This window comes from Pyrus communis, chromosome 4, assembly GCF_963583255.1.
Source record: "Pyrus communis chromosome 4, drPyrComm1.1, whole genome shotgun sequence".
In the NCBI taxonomy this organism is placed as follows: Eukaryota; Viridiplantae; Streptophyta; class Magnoliopsida; order Rosales; family Rosaceae; genus Pyrus; species Pyrus communis.
In genome coordinates this window covers 2,833,467-2,853,484 of record NC_084806.1, presented here as the reverse complement: position 1 = coordinate 2,853,484, position 20,018 = coordinate 2,833,467, and the positions used below count along the sequence as shown (strand labels likewise).

The following is a 20,018-nucleotide window of genomic DNA, read 5'->3' as shown; positions in this document are numbered from 1 at the left end:
GCCAACACTGCTATGGTCACAATCTTCATCTAACTACTAACGTGTATAAATTATAAAAAATTTAACTAGAGGAAGGGTTAAGGGTTTAATACAATTTAATAGAAACACATGACATATGGATGTGGTTTAACAAAAGTTTATTGAGCAACAGTTTAGACTTTTTCCTGAGTTCATACTATGCAAGCCAATCATGCAACAACAATAATGCCATTGCAAATAATATTCAGTAGTGCTGATATTGATAACACAAGGACTACAATAATATCTTAGTCTTTTAGAGGTGGAGGTGGAGGTGAAGGTGCCTAGTATGCAATTTAATCTATAACACGATGCCTCCATATCACCATTTAATTTGTTTTTTTGAGTGACATCTAATTTATATATTATTACTAATCTAGCATGTTTTAAATATAAGTTATCATTATTTGTTCATTCATCGATATTCCGTCGGATCTCGTTTTCTACCCAGCTATCAACTCAGATATCATAATATTAAGTAAGACCATGTGGAAAAAGTGTTAAAAAAATAAGTACTGAAATGGCATATAGACGTGGTTTTGGACCAAGTTTTCCTCTTTGGGGTAGTTTGACTGACTCATTTAGCAATGAGCAGTCCACTATAAGTGGAAGGTGAGGCAGGCAGGCTACGACATTCAGTGCAAATTAAGACACAGATATATGGTTGAGCAAACACTAAACATGCCAAACGGGATTGTGGCCCCGAGAGTTGTGGTGGTAGTGTGCCTGTTGAAAGGGAAGAAGGTGCTGTTAGGACGCCGTCGTTCCTCCATTGGCGACTCCAAGTTTTCCCTTCCTAGCGGCCACCTCGAGTTTGGTAAATCATTTTTTTCATTTGAATACCTCCACAACACCACAACAGTATTGTGTCACAGTTTGCATCTGCCACTTGCACAACACGATATGTGTGGTGATAGTATTAGAAATGACTATTTGTTGTATATTGTAGTTTATTCTGTCAATTGTTTGATGTGAATTCGTGTATCTTCAACATCTACTGCTTTAATGTGGGATATTCAATTTTGGTTTATGGTTTTGTGTAGGTGAGAGCTTTGAGGAGTGTGCAGCAAGAGAACTGAAGGAAGAAACTGATTTGGACATCAAGAATATAGAGCTGCTGACTGTCACAAACCATGTGTTCCTCGAGGAAGCGAAGCCGTGCCAGTACGTGGCGATTGTGACCAGAGCAGTGTTGGCAGATGAAGATCAAGAGCCCCAGAATATGGAGCCCAACATGTGCGATGGTTGGGATTGGTATGAGTGGGACAATCTTCCTAAACCACTTTTTTGGCCTTTGGAGAAGGCGGTGCAGGCTGGATTTAATCCCTTCCGTCCATGATCTAATTCCTCCAGGGCGTTTTAATTCTGTTAAAGAGAAAAGAACTAATTAATCTATGTATGCGTGAATAAATATGCTATCCAAATCTCATGTTAGAGAGGCTGCTCCGAATTAGTATTGGGATGTTATTATATAATTGAAGGAAGTTGAGGGTTTTACTGTAAAATCAATTAGTAAGGCCTCGTTTGGTACTAAGGTGATTCTGAAAAAAAACTAGTATAAAAAAAAACTTGGAGCTGTTTTTGTGTTTGGTAAACATTCAGCTTTAGTTTTTTTTCATAGTTTTGGGTGAAAGAAAGCCAAAAACAAGAAGCTGCAAAACTCAGCTTCGAAAAACCGGCTTTTTTTCACATCTGTTTTACATAAAAGTTTACCAAACACTATAATATTGCTTTTTTTTTTTTTTTCAAAAGCACTTTTACAAAAAAGTTTACCAAACACTCTGCTGCTTTATTTCACAGCTATTTATTCTCACAGCACAGTAGAAAGTAGTTTTTTTTCAAAGCACAGTAATACCAAACCAGCCCTAATTAATATGAACGTAGCCCAACTTACTTACAAGCTCACGTAAGGTTCGTTAGACAATTTGTACTGTTGATATTGGTTTCTTGATTAAATGGTAATTAATAATTCTCGAAAGTATGTTTTTACTTAAAGAAAATTGGAATTGATTATGGGGCTTTGGAAAAATTCATTGATGATCAAGAAAAACTGGGATAAATTTTATAATTAGAATAGTGTATTTTCCAAATAATCCTCATTAACTTTAGGAAATGCTTTCATTTCCTCCATGAGGTGCATCACCTGGTTTAACACTCCAACGAAAAATTCGTCATGGAAGCTGTGTATCTTATCAATTCTCATTTAGATGTATTGGGCAGATTGATGATGTTGGTATCAAGTAATTCATGATGAGCTATCCATTCATTTGGTACATATAACTGATTAAACTATTTAGGGTTCAAATGAATTTTTGTAATTTTTTTTAATGATAATGAAGAAAATTAATTGGCTTACCGTTGATACACAAATCCTGATTATTTGGCGGTTTTACTTATCTTGTCAAGAGACTAAGGGATGTTTGAGTTTGGTAAGCAAACCCAACCCCCTCCCCAACTTGAAAAAGACACACACGTTTGGAAGTACAAGGGTGTGATGTGATATGTCATTGCCATGTAATTCAGACGTTGTGAGATGAGCAACTAGCCAATATTGAAATTTTCAGAACTCTCCAAAGATTTGAATATCGTAAAGGCTTCGATAAAGTTTGATTTGGATAAAATGTGGCCAAACTAAAGCTAATGCCACAATAATTTGACTTTATCTGGAACTCATACGATGAAAGCCATCATGCAACAATAATAGCTAATGTTATTAGCCTGGCCATGCATGCATCCTAATTCCTACGTATGTATGTTAAAAAATATATATCTTATAGTTATCGACAATGAACATAATGTGCAAAAAGAAGAAAAAAATGTGTTCAGAATTCATTTTTCAATAATTAATATAGAACATTACATATTTGTAACGTTAAACTTTGCACTTACATCTTTGTTTTTTTCTAGCTCAGATAGTAGCAAGTTTCCAACGAGGGCATAACTAGGTATTTTTTAAGAGTGGGCTAATATTTTTCCTTTCCTGCAAGGGTATATGTTTGTTCTCTTCTTTTCTTTTTGAGTAAATTGTAGCAATGATCCATTAACTTTAACTCAATTGGAGCAATAGTCCATCAACTAAAAATTCCTTATCATTGGTCCCTCAACTCATCAAAACGTGCAGCTATGATCACTCAACTAAAAATTCATTACCATTAGTCTCTTAACTTTAATCCAACTGGAGAAATTGTCCCTCAACTTTAACCCAATTGTAGCAATGGTCATTCCAACATAACTCATTTTAATAAAATTTTGACGAAGTTGATGAAAATGATCATAGCTACACGTTTTAATGAGTTAAGAGACCCCATTTGTAATAATGGTCCTTCCAACATAACTTATTTTGATAAAATTCTGACAAAGTTGATAAAAAGGACCATAGCTACACATTTTGATGAGTTAAGGGACCAATGGTAATGAATTTTTAGTTGAGAGACCATTGCTACAATTTACTCTTTCTTTTTAACAAGAAAGCTTCAATGTGTTAGCCATGGAGGAGGTTGACTAGCTTCCATTTTCGGAGAATTTTGAGTAGAGGGGTAGGCTAATTCCTGCAAAATGGTTAGGGCGTGTAGAACTTAGTATTAACTTCTTAATTTTCCAAACTTCTCCCCAGGCCTATGTACAGTCCGCCTTAGTCTGACTGTAGTTCCGCCTTTGGTTTCGACCTAAGTATTAATTAACTAAGATCTCTTCTCTCAGTCAATCATATCAACCCATTAAATCATATCAACATGATTTCGATATTCAAAAATGTAAACGGTCTTATACTTCTACCTAAAATGCAAAGGAGGATTATCTCAGTCTTAATTTGTGCCCTCCAGAATTGACCCCGATTGGCGCTGGTCCAGTCTTTTGGTTATAGGGGCTGCCCAACTCCAACATGCATGGAGATTTTATTTTATTTATTATTTTTTTTTTTATGCATGAAGACTTGAGGCGTTAACCATTAAATGTCTATTCATGTCCAAGTCCATAGCCCTCCAATTAGTATTTTTCATAAATATACATACGACTTTCTATATTTTTGTTTCATTGACTTAACCGACGTCGAAGATATATTGATAGTTTTACTAAATTTTTTTCTCATTTATATAAATGTAAATATTGTATTTTAATCTCATTTTACTCCAAGTTGAACTTAACTAATGTGAAGGCAAGGACGGAGCTAGGTAAGGGGCTACACTTGGCTCTAGCTTAGGAGAGTTTTATACTCTAATTCATTTGGATAATACTAGGGAGATCAAAATTTTAAACGAAATTTGCAAATCAAATGATATGTCACCAATAAAAAATAAGCACATTAATCAACACTTAATTAATAATCCAATCATCAACATCCACATTATTTGATTTACAAATTTTGATTTAAAAATTTGATATCTCTAACATTTTCCAATTCATTTTATCTCACATAACTTTTCAATTTTTTGACAAATTAATTCAGTTTAGCCACCGCTAGTGTTCACATTGAAAAGCTCAATGCCATTAATAATACAACAAACTCCCTTGATCCGTTTGAGTCCAATGTTATATTTTTCGGTCTTTACCATCATAAGTTGGTCCAATACCGTTATATTTTTTTCCTTTTTGTACAACAATATTATCTTGTTTGGTCATTGGAGTCTTCTCATGGACGGATAACTTATGCAGTATAAATAAATAAAAATATTAGCCCACATTACCAAAAAAAGAAAATTCTGGCTTCATTTTATGTAAAAGATGTGTTGACAACTTTATTAAAGTTTCTCTCATATATACACGCAAATATTTTTTTTAAATAAAAATACTTGCATGTATACAACTCTATTAAAATTTCTCTCATATATACAAGAAAATATCTCAATCGAATAGATATTATTGTAGTCCTTCTGCTATCAATGATTCAATATCACTATACTCTTGCTCAATATTGTTTGGATTGGCATTATTGTTGCATGATTGGTTTGCACAGTATGAACTCAGGAAAAAAGTCAAAACTCTTGCTCAATAAACTTCCGTTAAACCACATCCTTATGTCATGTGTTTCTATTTAACTTGAACTAAACCTTCTCAAATCCTTCATGTGGAAACTATTCACCCCTTCTAAGTTAAACTATTTAAAATATTAATAATTTATACGCATTAGTAGTTAGAATGTTAGTATCCAATTCGAAACAAATCAATAGAAAATAGGTGAAGAGGTATAAGAATTTCACGAAGCACGTATGCAAGCCTTACAGCATGGATCTACTTAATTACATAACATTGCCATTTTAGCTTAGATACTGTCTCAGTTTCTCTGCAAAGATGAAATCCACTCAAAGAGTTGAGAGTACAAATAATGTTTTCCATCAAATGTGTACAAAGACAACAAGTATTATTATTGAGTTTGTGCATCACTATGAGAAAAAGCTAGAAGACATGGGTTTGACAAAGTTGTAAGAAGATTTTCGCTGCAAACAAGGTATGCCTCGTCTCAAAGTAATTAGTGAAATTTTATGTCATGTAGTTGAGGTGTACACCAATAAACTATTCAAGTTCTTTGAAATTGAGTATATGAGTTGTTTGATAGTAAGGTTAAGAGAAGTTAGTAATGAAGGAGTTACTATCTATGAAGCAACCGAAGAAAGTCATAAAAGAGTGAACACAATTGAGTTTATCTCTCATACCTCCATGGTTTCCTGCTCATGTAAAATGATTATAAGAATTTTAAATATAAAAGAATGAGAAAAGATTATATTTAAGACTTGCCACGTGGCGAGTTTTGAGTGGATTGTAGTGTCACTCAACGAAATCCAATGGAAAGCCAAGCCCCACACAAGTTTTTCTCCAATTCATTACTGATTTTTGCTTTACCACATTGTATATAACACTTCTCCACATGTGAATTGACTAAATATGAATGCTAAGCAATATCTAGGGTCACTATTTTCTTTGTCCCTATTTAATCTTAATTACATGGTCTTATTTAATATCATGATATCTGAGTTGATAGCTGGGTAGAAAACGAGATCCGACAGAAAATCTAAGAAACTATATTTAAGACTGCCAGATTAGTAATAATTTATAAATTAGATTTCACTCAAATAACAAATTAAATGGTGATATGGAGGCATGGTGTTATAAATTAAACTGTATACCACACCGGGCTCCTCGTTTACGTTTAAAAGACTAAGGGTTAGTTTGGAAGTATATTTAAAATGAGTAAAAGTATTTTTAGTGGAAATGTTTTTAAAACCAAATGTAAGCACTTTGATGATTCTCTAAAGTGCTTTCAAGTATTTTAAAAATACTTTCAAACTCAAAAATTATTTGCCATGACAATATTGTTGTTGCATTATTGACTTGCATAGTATGAACTCAGGAAAAAGGTCAAAACTGTTGCTCAATAGACTTTTGTTAAACCACATCCATATTTCATTATGTCATGGTCCAAGCTATGACGACGTGTTTGCATTATCATATACAATATTGATATACATGGAACATGTATCACAACAGGGGCAAACTGAAACACCATGTGATAGTGTGTCAAACATGTATTAGAAGTTAATGGTAGATCCTAACCATTAACTTCTAATACATGTATGACACACTATCACGTGGTGTTTCAGTTTACTCGTGTTGTAATACATGTTTTATGTATCAATATTGTATCTGATAATGCAAACTCGTCGTTAAAGCTTGGACCATATCCATAGAAAGGAACAACACATCAGATAAATAGGGAAACTTCATCTTGTTTTCGTTACCAATTTTAGTTTTCAGTTTTCTTAAAAAACTGTGTTACATTTCTTTTCTTTTTTTTTTTCTTTTTTTTTTTTTTTTTTGTAAATTTGATACAAGTAATTGATGATAAAGTTGAACTATCCAGCCCGCCAAGAGGAAATTCAAACATTTCATCTTCCAAACAGTTTCCGCAAGAATCTCTTGACTCCTTCAAAGATGCCGTTTAACCCTAGCTTTTCTATTGTCTGAATTTTGTAAGTTTGTATTGATGTATTTATCACTTGTATTATCAATTTGTTATACAAGAGTTTGTTCTACATCAAAACTCTTCTTTGAATATACGGAAGGAAACTTCACCGAGCAATATGATACTCCATTTTCTATCGAGCAACATCATACTCAATCTTCATTTTCTATCTATTGAACTAGTATTGTTGAGAGTATATCCAACATTGAAATTGGAAACCTTGCATAAGTGCTTCATGAAATTCTTGTACCTCTCCACCGATTTTCAATTGATTTGTTTCGAATTGGATACTTACATTCTAACCATTAATGTGTATATTTTATTAAAATTTTAACTAGTACAGGAAGGGTTCGAGAGTTTAATTCAATTTAAATAGAAACAGGTGACATATGGATGCGATTTAACAAAAGTTTATTGAGCAACAGTTCGACTTTTTTCCTGTGTTCATACTATGCAAGCCACTAATGCAACAACAGTGCCATTGCGTGCTGATATTGATAACAGAAGAACTACAATAATATCTTAGTCTAGAGGTGGAGGTGAGTATATATGTAGTTTAATTTATAACACTATGCCTCCATATATCACCACTTAATTTGTTATTTGAATGAAATCTAATTTCTAAATTAATGCTAATATGACAGTTTCTATTGTTGATATTTGTTCCTTAGCTACTCAAAGATGAGTAAGAACTCCTACTTAAAATTTCTCAAAATTGTTCGTTGTCAATTTATAGAACTTCGTGTTTATAATCAGAACCGTTCATATTATAAATCACCCTATAAAGATCGTATTTGCAAAAAATCAATGAAAAATAAAGTCATTTAGTCATCAAACTATTTAAAAACAAATTAACGGTATTGGTAAAAACATTACGAATAGTCTATATATTTGCTACAATAGATTGACTAAACAACCTTAGTTTTAATTTATTTTTTGCAAAGATGATCTTTACAGTATGATTTATAGTATGAACGGTTCTAATCATAAGCACAAAGCTCTGTGATTAAAACACTAAAAATTTCAAGTAAGAGTTTCTACTCATCTTTGAGTAGCTAAATTTTGTTCTTAAGAAAATGAACTGGCTTATAGTTGATATACAATTCCTGACTATTTGGTGGTTACTGTTCATGTCAGACTGAGGGAAGTTTGAGTTTGGTGAGTAAACCCAACCCCTCCCCAACTTGAAAAATACGCACACGTTTGGAAGTACAACTGTACAAGGGTGTGATATGTCATTGCCATGTAATTCGGAAGTCATGAGATGAGCAACTAGCATATATTGACATTTCTAGCACTTTGCAAAGATTTGAATGTCGTAAAGGCTTCGAGAAAGTTGGAGTTGGAAAAAATGTGGTCAAACCAAAGTTAATGCCACAATAATTTTGACTTTATCTGGAACTCATACGACGAAAGCCATCATGCAACAATAATAGCTAATGTTATTAGCCTGGGCATGCATCCAACGGATATATGTATAAGAGCCGATAGCTACAACATCAATTTATAATTATCAATATTATAAAATATTGTATCAAAAATATGAAGTAACAGAGAATTTATGAAGAATCTCATTTTTAAAAGAGTCCGCACTTCTCAAACTCTTCTCATGACCTAGGGTCCTTCTGAGTAGATAACTACAACATCCATTTATAATTATCAACATTATAAAACGTTGTATAAAAAACAGGAAGTGGCAGAGAATTTATGAAGAGTCTTATTTTTAAAAGAGTCCACACTTCTCAAACTTTTCTCCTGACCTAGGGTCCGTCTGAGTCAATAACTACAACATCCATTTATAATTATCAACATTATAAAACATTGTATAAAAAATATGAAGTAACAGAGAGTTTATCAAGAGTCTTATTTTTAAAAGAGTCCGCACTTCTCAAACTTTTCTCCCAACCTAGGGTCCGTCTTAGTCTGATTGTAGTTCCGTCATTGATCTCCAGCCCATAAGAGTTTTATACTCTAATTCATTTTATCTCATATAACTTTTAGTTTTTTGACAAATTAATTCAGTTTAGCCGTTGCTAGCTCATCCGTGTTGACATTGAAATGTTCAAGCCACTAATCACGCAACAAAATTCCTTGATCCATATGAGTCCAATGTTATAAATATATAATATATTTTACCATCACAATTTGGTCCAATACTGTTAATTTTTCCTTTTGTAGAACAATATTGTCTTGTTTGGTCATTCATTGCAGTCTTCTAATGGAAGTTAACTTATGCAGTAAAAACAAATAAAAATGTTAGCCCACCTGACTAAAAATTCTTGACTCCGCTCTTGTGTAAAAGATATGTTGACAGCTTTATTAAAGTTCCTCTCATTTATCTATATATATATATATATATATATGTCAAAGTTCCTCTCATATATACACGCAAGTATTTTTTGGGATAATTACAGTGCAGTAAGATTGGAGTACCTATCTACGTCTTACGTCATTTACAACATAGATCTACGTAAATAACATTGCTATTTTAGTTCACACGTGAGAAATAAGGACATTTTAAAGGATTATTGTCGAGATAGAAAGTAATAATACAAATGATAATGGTCAAAAACTCAAAGGTAAATGTAACGGTAACGGTCAAGTCAAAAGTCATTGTCGAGATAGAAAATAATAATACAAATGATAATCGCCTGGTGTTTTGAACAAAAAAGTCCATTTTCAAAGTTCAACTTGTTAATTGGCCGGAGAGAGTGGTTGAACATGAGCACTCCGTCTATCTATATATAAGGGTTGGCAGTGAGGCTACATCCACCACAAACTATAACACAAATTAAGTTTGAGATCAAAACATGGTTAACGGAACAATACAGGGAGCGGTGCCGAAAGTGGCAGTGGTGGTGTGTTTGTTGAAAGGGAAGACGGTGATGTTGGGGCGCCGCCGTTCCTCTCTTGGCGACTCCACCTTTTCCTTCCCTGGTGGCCACCTCGAATTCGGTAAATACGTGTTGGATAGGGTTTTATTTTCTTTATCTTAGTTTATCCGTAAATATTTAAGTTACTTAGGCACACAAAATCAAATATCAAATTACAAACGAACCCTCTAATGGATGTACACCCAAACTGACAAGTCCAATTATTTGTATTTTTGTGTTTGCGTAGGAGAGAGCTTTGGGGAGTGTGCTGCAAGAGAAGTGAAGGAAGAAACTGGGCTGGACATCGAGAAGATAGAGGTGCTGAAGGTCACAAACAACATATTCGAAGACAAAGGCAAGCCGTACCACTACGTAGGGATTTATGTGCGAGCAATGTTGGCAAGTCCCGATCAAGAGCCCGAGAATGTGGAGCCAGACATGTGCGATGGTTGGGATTGGTATGAGTGGGATAATCTACCCAAACCACTCTTTCGCCCTTTGCAGAATGCTGTAGATTCCGGATTTAATCCTTTTGATGCATGAGCACTGGTCGTTCTGCATGCATGCATGCATTATAAGTACTTTGTCCCCAAAATTTATACCATTAATTTGATTACCTCAATAAAAATGCTTTCTCATGTTTGAGAATTGAGAATGCTGCAGGTTCTAATTAACTTGCATGTGGTGTTGATATTCGTTTCTCTTAAAATAGTATGGTAAATGATAAAATAATTAGCAAAATTTGGAAATAGATCACACACACATGTATGTGTGTGTGTGTGTATATATATTAATGAATTGGGACCCTAGGTAGTTAACCAAGTCCTTCTATTCTCCAAAGTACTTACATTTTACAGAGAATTTGATTTAGATAAAAAAATATGTGGTTGACCAAACGTAATATTTGCGGCTGTGCCGACGTGTTTAGCCAGGTTTGACTTCTTCCATAAAGTACGAACATGCATGGCAATCATAAGCAAATGGAAAAACAAGTACCGTTGGTATCAGGACCTCATGTTGACGTAGGATGGAAATTTGTCAACTGCAAACAAATATATGGTAAGTTGAAATGGTAATGTTAGAGAGATTATGTTTTTGTACCAATTTTATTACTATATGATTTTTTTTCTTTTTAAATGCTTGTAAGATTTTAAATTACTTTGACTTATCGAGGTGAATTTAAACTTGAGTGCAAAAAAATTATACTCTAGCCAAATAATGATTAGATAGACTAATACCGTAACTACACAATGATTTAATAAGTAATGTGTAAGGCATTTTTTAAAATTTTAAAAAAAAAAAAAAAAAACCCACGCACACACAATTTTGGTCTTATTTAAAAATAAGGGTAAATTACACAGAACTACCTCAACTATTAGGTCATTAACAGTTTTATACCTCGTCTTTAAAAAGTTTCAATGTCATACCGTATCTTCGAATTTGTTGCAATGTCATACTTTTCGTCAGTTGTCTGTCAATTCCTCTGTTAAATGATGACGTGACTTATGACGTAGCACACTTTCTATTAAAAAAACTAATAAAATATTATTAAAAACTACAAAAAAATCATGTAATATTTTTAAATATTAAAATAATAATTAATTAAATAAAAGTTATTTATTTAAAAAAAAAACCCCAAGTTCGTCTTTGCCCCCGCCCCCACCCCCTTCAACCCAGAAAGAAAGAAGGGAAAAAAAAAAAAACCCATCCTCATCTTCCCCAACCCTCCTTTCCTTGCAACCCACCCCTTTCTTCCTCCTCCCGTCTTCCCCTTCCCTCCTCCTCCGTACCCACTACCTGCAACCCAGAAAAATTAAAAAAAAAAAACCATCTTTATCTTCCCCGACCCCACTTTTCCATGCAACCCAAATCCCGTTTTCCGCCGATTCCGCGGGTGGAGAAATTGGGCACGGAGAAAATGGGGGGAATGGGTGTGGATTTAAGGGGTGGGGTGTGTAGAGGAGGGTGCAAGGGTGGGTGCAGAGGAGGAGGGACATGGAAGATGAGAGGGGGAAGAAAGGGGTGGGTTGGGGAAGATGAAGATGATTTTTTTTTGTCTTTTTTTTTTGCTCTTCATTCTTTCTGGGTTGCAGGGGTGGGGGGAAGACGAACTTGGGGTTTTTTGTTTTTTGTTTTTTTTATATAAATAACTTTTCTTTAATTAATTATTATTTTAATATTTAAAAAATATTAAATGATTTTTTTATTTTAGTTTTTAATAATATTTTATTAGTTTTTTAATAGAAAGTGTGACACGTCACAAGCCACGTCAGCATTTAACAGATGAATTGATAGACAACTGACGAAATGTATGACATTGCAACAATTTTGAAAATACGGTATGATATTGAAACTTTTTAAAGACGAGGTATGAAATTGTTAATGATCAATAGTTAAGGTAATTCTGTGTAATTTACCCTAAAAAAAAAAAAATCAAACCACACTCCTCTTTTGCTTGCTGTTGTATTTCCATTTCTTTTTCGGTCGTGTCCGTGTTATTTCCTTTTTCATATATATCCCTGGGTCGTATCCTACTCAAGTCTTTGTTTGTTTGGGCCTTAGGCCTTTTGTAGCCCAAAGCACCAGCCCCATATCCTACCCTAATTTAGAGGAGTCCTCGTAGTACAAGTAAAACCTCTTTCCTTTCCTAGCGAAGTTCAAATCCGAAACCAAGTTGGATTTAGGTCTAACCCCTACAGTAGTAAATTTTTCTTGTAAATTTTTTCTTTCTCTTGTAAATTTTTCTTTCCCCACCGACTGTGATATGGAGGTTGGTGAGCCAGTGCTTCCAAGCTACATCGTATGCAATCACGTACTCCCCAGGCTACCAATTAAGTCACCGATGATCCGCTTTAAGTGCGTATGCAAGTCTTGGTTTTCCCACATCCGAAACCCTTCCTTTGCGACCACTCACTGGAACTTTCACTACGACAACAAAAGAAAACACTACCAACCTCTTCTTCTATAAATGTAGGCCGCTGGCGCGGAAGTACTTCTCCTAAAAGATAGATGAAACAAAGCATGAATCCAGTACCTGTCACCCCACTTGCAGACATTATTCCATATGCTGGATATGTTGGAAAATTAGTTATTATTTTATTATTGTTTATGATTTTCTTGTGGCCAAAGGATATTAGACTTTCTTACCCGTTAAGGATTAGAGTTTTACTTTAGTTTTCACTATATATAGTAGTGCTTGTATTAGTTAATTTCAATAAGTCAGTCAAGATATATCTCTTCGGTTCATGTAGCCTTCTTCGCAATTCCATTTAATAAAGTTTTATATTCAGTTAGTTCGTTTGTTTGTTGCGTACTCTGATATTCAACTAGATACTCTTTCTTTGACGTGAGTATCCACGGCTTGTTCTGCTCTTCTTCTAAGGATGCTGTTATATTTAATCTAAGCACTAGAGAGTGTACTTCCAGTACTGCAACAAGCGTGTACAAGGTTATCGAAGTTGTGTATCATTCCAAGCTCGAAGATAGGTTAATATTAAGTATTTTCACATTGGGCAGGAATCCATCATGCAGGGCAGCCCATTGCACGTTAACCTTGACATTCTAGATATTGCCCGTTTGAGAAAAGTGTGTAGTGCCTCCACGGTGCCATGCATAAGAAGAAAAACATTATAGTGGCGTTTGGTGTTGAAGATGAGAAATTCAGAGTGATCCCCTTGCCAGATCGTTGCATTGGATCTCCTAAATTCCTAATTGCTTTACCGCTAAGGGCGTAGGTGATGTGGGAGGATGTGACGTGTGGCGGTGTACGGAAATAAGCCGTTTGAACAGGAGAGGTTTAGACATGAGAGGTCATTTGAGTTGTGGATTTTGAAGGACTACGACAACCGTGTGTGGGTTAAGGACACTATTCCCTTAGTTATACACTGCGCTGATGATTATGAATGGCACGTTCATGATAAAACCACCTTTGTACTCTACCAGGTATGACTTCTGTTGGATAACATATCAACGGATATTTCGATTTCTTATTTTTCCTCAAACCCTCCCATATATATGCTTCACAAAAAAAACCAGATAGAAGATCATTTGAAGATGTCTCATGTGCTTCTCCAACAAAATTACTTAAAATGACTTTATAAATAAGCACATAATAGTTGCTTCTTCTCGTAAGTGATTTTGATCATCCTATTATCAGTTTTAAACAATACCTTGGTCTTATATTGTGGATTATGATGAAGTTTGTTTTTGTTTGGTTAACAATATTGCATTTCGAGTTCTTCTTGTGTTACCTTTCTCAATGTAACAGAATGTTTTACTTTTAAGTACAGATTGTTTGGACATCCATATATTGTACTATTAAACATATAATTTTTCATAGATTATGCTAATAGCATGATGCCTTTTTTATTTTTTGGGTCAAGTAATAGATTTGTTAGATTATATGTTAAATTAGGAAGCCAACAAGATTCGAATACACGGCGTGATGTAAGGGAATACTCTTATCCACCACTGTAATAGAGAGACACTTGCATAGTATGATGACGAGCTAACAAAAATATTAACTATGTAAGCAGTGGTTATATCTAAAATACTAAATCTGTTATTGTTTAACTTCAAGTTGTTGGTGCGGATCATTGTTAGGTTATCCGTGACAATATTTGGTCGGTCAATTTATAAAATTTCTGTGGATTGGTGGCCTTTAGGATGCTGCCCCAGAGTTCAACCAGTTCTGACCTAAATAATAGACAGTCCAACTTCACATGTTCATGGTGTGTGACAAAATTCTAAGTTGGCCTCTTACCTAGGGATCTTCCAAATTAAAACTATTCAACCAAATTAGGTAGTTGTTAATGATGGTAATAAGTAGCCAATCTAGCATATTGTTTGGCAGAAAGAAGTTTATTGGCTCAATGTGATTAGCCATCATGATTGGATAATTAGGCCTAGTGCTCTAGTGTGAAATAGTATATACTCAAATGTGGACTTCTGTCAAGTTATAGAGAAGGGTATGCTAAGGGGAGGAGGATGGGTATGCTAAGGGGAGGAGGATTCTTTACCCTTCTAATTTCTCTATTCTTTTATATCTTCCTATTTGAACGGTCACGGTTAAGCCACATCAACATTTTATATTGATTTTTTTTGTAGAGATAATAAGACAAAAAGTAATGTGTGAGAGGAGGGGATGGAAGGGAATGTGAATAGAAGGGTAGAGAATCTCCTCCATGCTAAGGGGCTCTCTGAAAGTGAAACTCTTTATAGATTCTTTGTCAACTCATAATTTAACGTCAATTTTCATGCTAATGGTGTAAAACTTTGTATCAAAAATATGAGATGATAAAGAATCCATAAAGATTTCACTTTTAAGAGAATCCTCTTGACATTTCTAAGTTTTAACAAACCCTATAAGATGATGCATAAGAGAGTCCCCCTTATGCATGAGCAATAATGCTTAATGCTTAAAAGAATAATGCTCCTTCAAATTTGAGGATTAACGGAAGGTGAAAGATAATCCAAAATTTGAAGATGGCAAAAAACTAGCAGCTTTTGAATCTAATAAAACTACTGCTTTTGCACAATATTTGCAACTATCAGACCAATCATTTAATTGAACAAGGGATAAACGAAAGGTTAATGTTAAAGAGATCAAATTTGTAAATAAATGATGTGCTATCAATAGAAAATAAGTATGTGAATCAACACTTAAGTAATAATTCAATCATTAATAACCATATCATTTACTTTACAAAAATTGATTTAAAGTTTTAGTCTCCCTTGCAGTATCCTAAACTAAAACAAATTCAGATGCAAACCATAAAAATAAAGGAAAATGGTAGATAACAAATTGGAACAGAGGTCTGCCCTCCCATTTTTATACTCTCTCTCATGCCCTTCTATTTGTGTGGTCACGGTTAAACCACGTTAATATTTTATATTCTTATTACTTTTGTTTTATAATTTATATAAAAAATTAATATAAAATGTTGATGTGAATTAACCGTGACCACACATAATAGAATAGTATGAAAAAAGTATAGAAATGAGAAGCCAAACAATCCACCACCGATTGGAACACTAAAGATTACGGTGGCTAAGGGTGGCTCCTGGGTCCATGTGCAGCTGTGCTGTTGCATTGTTGCTTGTTGTAGGGACGTGAAAGGACTAAAAGGCATGTGGCTTTAATTTATTTACCGTTTCCAATGAGAGTCAGTCAAGCCTCCCTTTCCATGTCTACCCATGCCACGCACGTACATTCACACACCCCTTATTTCATGGGAACAACTTTTGCTGCATAACCTGTTGGATGAATTTCGATTTAACAGAAACGATATGGAACTTTCTAAAAGTGAAATATTTTATAAACTCGTTTTATAAAGTAACAGATAATCTATAGAGAGTTTTCATAGTTGTCTTCGCATTTCTCTCTATTTATTTGTTATACGAATTTTGAAACTTAATTTCATCTAACAATAATTAATAAGGTGATGAGTAAAAATGCACTTGATTTTATGCACAATGTAGGCGTTGTAGAGCATTTGCAGTTTAAAACGTGTGTAGAAACCTTTTTATTTTTTAATATAACAATATACTTTATATATCTAAGTGCTAAATTAAGATCTGCATGTGACAAGTAATGATAATATTTCATAAGAATTGTGCAAATTTGATTGTCAAATAGGTTTAAGACAGCTTAAGCTTGATTCTTGTGACACTAATTTATAAGAATCAAACTCACAAAATTCATAAATCACACTTAAAAACTGAAAATTTTCACATAAAACTCAAATTTTACATTATATTCTCTTAATTTGATATCAAACTTTAAATTTCCAACCCACTCAAACACGAATTAGCACAAGGCTTTGTCTCCTCCGCTTCCCCCATCAAATTAAATAAAAAGAAAACTAATGAAAATGGTTTGAAAATGTTGAGTTTTAAATGATAAAGACAAAATAAATGGTAAAATGAATAGTATTAGGATTGACTTTTTAGTGTAAAAATATGATTTTTCGTTAAAATGAATAGTACCGTGAGTTTTTCGTTAAAACACTCTTAAATCAATCATCTTTTCATCAATTGTCTATTTCCATCCCTCTCCAAATTCACTTTTCACCAGTTCTTCTCTCTCTCTCTCTCTCTCTCTCTCTCTCTCTCTCATATTTCCTTCCAGTTGTAGTAGGTAGGGGCTGCTCACCTTCTTTTTGTCAGGATTTTCTAAAGTTAGCCGAAGATTATGACAAAAGGTGTTAAGAGCAAACAATAAAAACACACACAACACAATCAAAATCTTCCATCTTTTTTACTCTCCTCTTCTCTCCCATCACTCCCTCTGAGTTCTGAGTCAAACCAACCCAATTTATCAGTGTTCCCCTGTTTCTCTACTCTCTTCCAAAACTTCCCAGATGAGGACAATCATGGCAACAAAGACTCCTCACGACTCATCTTTCTCTTTCTCCAGGAGGTACTTCCACTGGAAAAAGAAATCCGAGGACGAGGAGGAAGACGACCAGGGAATACTAAACTTCAGCTACTCACATTTCTCCGAGGAATCATCGGAGAAAGATGATCACGAGGAGCTCAGAATCCCAGTCATCCCGGCAGAAATTGCAGTAATCCCACCAAAGAAACACTCTTTGATGTCTGTCTCTAAGCTCCGCTCAGCTCTCACGGTGTTTGGGAAGAGCCACCGCTCTCACCACCCCGTCCTCGGCCGCAGAGTGATGGGCACTCTGTTCGGCTACCGCCGCGGACATGTTCATTTGGCATTTCAAGACGAACCCAAGTCGCCGCCAGCCTTCCTGATCGAGCTGGCGACGCCGACGAGCGTTCTGGTGCGAGAAATGGCATCTGGGTTGGTGCGGGTGGCGCTGGAGACGGAGAAGAAAGCGGAGAAGAAGGGTTTGAAGTTGCTGGAGGAGCCGCTGTGGAGGACTTACTGCAACGGGAAGAAATGCGGCTTTGCTATGAAGCGGGAGTGCGGCGGTGAGGAGTGGAAGGTGCTGAAAGCTCTGGAGGCAATTTCAATGGGGGCGGGAGTTCTGCCGGCGAGTGACGACGGCGTTGGGGCGGAGGGGGAGCTCATGTACATGAGAGCAAAGTTTGAGAGGGTTGCGGGGTCCAAGGACTCTGAGGCATTTTACATGATGAACCCTGATGGCTCTGGATGTCCTGAGCTTAGCATTTATTTGCTCAGAGTTTAGCTTAATTAATTAGGCTTGATTAATCCATATTCTGCTTAATTATGTGATTGAGTCATGAAAATTTGGAGGTTGGGTGGGTGGTTTTTCTCCATGTATCTCTCTTTTTTGTTCAAATTTTGGAGCTAATTAAGAATGTGGGATTTTATGCTTCAAAATTTTAGGTAGTGTGGGTTTTTGTGTATAGGTGTTTTTTCCTCGTATTTCAACTGGGATGTTGGAAAACGAGATGCTTTATTACTTATGAGAAAGAAGCTTGTGGTCGTTCAAGTTTGAAACTTTTTGTTCTCCAAAATCCAAAACCTAATCTTTGAGAATTTCTTCTAGACAAAATTCATCTAAATTACGAGGCGAAACTTGAATTCAGGTCGAGTTGAAAGCATACTAGCCTATTTGATTAAGTTCGGACACGCTATAATTTGAGTGTTAAAATTTTTTGACAATTGGATCATGTTAATGTTGGAAATCCCATTGCAAATTTGCAGGTTAATTACCACTGTGTAGTCTATTTGTTACGTGAAAGCTCTCTCAATGTGAAGTGATACAAAGGAAAGAGACTTTTGCCGTTTTGGCATGTTTATGCAGCTATGAGAAGACTTTCAAAAAAGTGTTGAGCTTTTACTTTTTACCTCTTTGATAGCGCATGAGGGAGAGATCAGATGATCATGGGATCTTTTTGTAATTATATGAATGGAAAGTTTTCCTTTGCAGTTCGTATCATGAAATCCAGAATAATCATGGGATTTTGAAGCAAAAAAACTAGTTTTGTGATTTAATTTTCACTCGAATTATGCGCATACTTAGTTTCTTTTTATGCACTTTTTCTCTTTATTCGTCTATTAATTCTTTGTTTTATTCAATCATTCGGCTAGAAAAGAAAAAAAAATTGAAAGAATGAGGTAAGTACAAAAATGATGTAGAATAAATGGGGAAATGGATTGAAGACAAAAAAGAGCGAATGAAAACAAAGGTACGTAGTAGAGATTTCAAGATTTAGTGTTTAGGCTCCGGTTTTGACCTATGACATATGTTCGGAAAAAGAATGATGTCTTGGTTCAAACTCACCACTTTGCTGTGAAGTACAAGGAATTTTAGTTATTCGAAGCAATTTAGGCTTCCAAAAACGCATTTAAATTCTGCAATAAAAATTGAACTTTTCGTTTCACGTCTGATTATTGTCATTGTTTGTTTCAAAGACTCCTGAGCCTTTTCAAGGCTAAGTTTATGTCTGTATAAGCGTCGGCTCTCAATGTAAACGACAACTTCCAAATTTCAATCAATAATCTAACTTTTGGGATTTCTCTCAAATTCTATGGGCTCCAAAACCTGTTCTTCAATGACTTACGCTTATAATTCTTATTGGTTTTGTGTTGCGTAAAAAACTCAGTTTATAAGATATAAGTTATCACTAACCATTATAACAAGGAGAGATGGAAAATTACTCCCGAATGCTATTTACAATAACTGCATCAAGGATTATGAACCTAATTAAAAACCAAATGATTGATTAAGTCATTGGATTAAGTTAATTATGTTCACACTCAATGACAATGTGAAGAAGAGTGACCAACTATTCTTTAGTTATTCCATTTTTTAATTGGTTACAATATTAATATAGGTACTAATTAGGTTAACAAACTCTGTCACAGTCCGAGTCTGTCTCTCTATCTCATTGGAAATTTAGAAATAAAAAGGAGAAGGTATTTTTTCAGAGGTTGTTGGTTACAGGCAGGGCAATCAAATTCATCGGGATTGCCCTCGGCCAGCCTAATTGGTTAGGGACTGTTTGGTTGAAACTCAATTATTTCCTAAAGATACTGCTGTTTGTCTCATGCTGAAAAAACTGTCATCTATGTCTTTCACTTTATTGTCACCCTGCATGCCTACTTAGTTCTTGATTTGTGAAGCAGCAGCGGCGTAACCTAAATAAGCTCTTTTCTCTCAGTTTCAACATAGGTAGGTGGCATTTTTCAAATAATATATAGACGTACCAAATGCATCAGTGTTTTAACAATT

General features: G+C 34.8%; 3 protein-coding genes across 3 annotated transcripts; all 3 read left to right on the top strand.

Annotated features, from left to right (window-relative positions):
* Positions 1–678: 678 nt before the first annotated feature.
* LOC137730614 (geranyl diphosphate phosphohydrolase-like) lies at positions 679–1,463 on the top strand. Its single transcript, XM_068469596.1, has 2 exons — positions 679–835; positions 1,062–1,463. The coding sequence occupies exons 1-2, from the start codon at positions 679–681 to the stop codon at positions 1,355–1,357; spliced, it is 453 nt and encodes a 150-aa protein (XP_068325697.1). The 3' UTR covers positions 1,358–1,463.
* An 8,320-nt stretch (positions 1,464–9,783) lies between these two features.
* On the top strand, positions 9,784–10,389 carry LOC137731296 (geranyl diphosphate phosphohydrolase-like). Its single transcript, XM_068470392.1, has 2 exons — positions 9,784–9,928; positions 10,094–10,389. Exons 1-2 carry the CDS (start codon positions 9,784–9,786, stop codon positions 10,387–10,389), a joined length of 441 nt encoding a protein of 146 aa, XP_068326493.1.
* Positions 10,390–17,085: 6,696 nt separating this feature from the next.
* LOC137733034 (protein MIZU-KUSSEI 1-like) lies at positions 17,086–18,261 on the top strand. The gene has a single exon (XM_068472260.1). It carries the CDS (start codon positions 17,208–17,210, stop codon positions 18,003–18,005), a length of 798 nt encoding a protein of 265 aa, XP_068328361.1. The 5' UTR covers positions 17,086–17,207; the 3' UTR covers positions 18,006–18,261.
* The last annotated feature ends 1,757 nt before the right edge of the window (positions 18,262–20,018 follow it).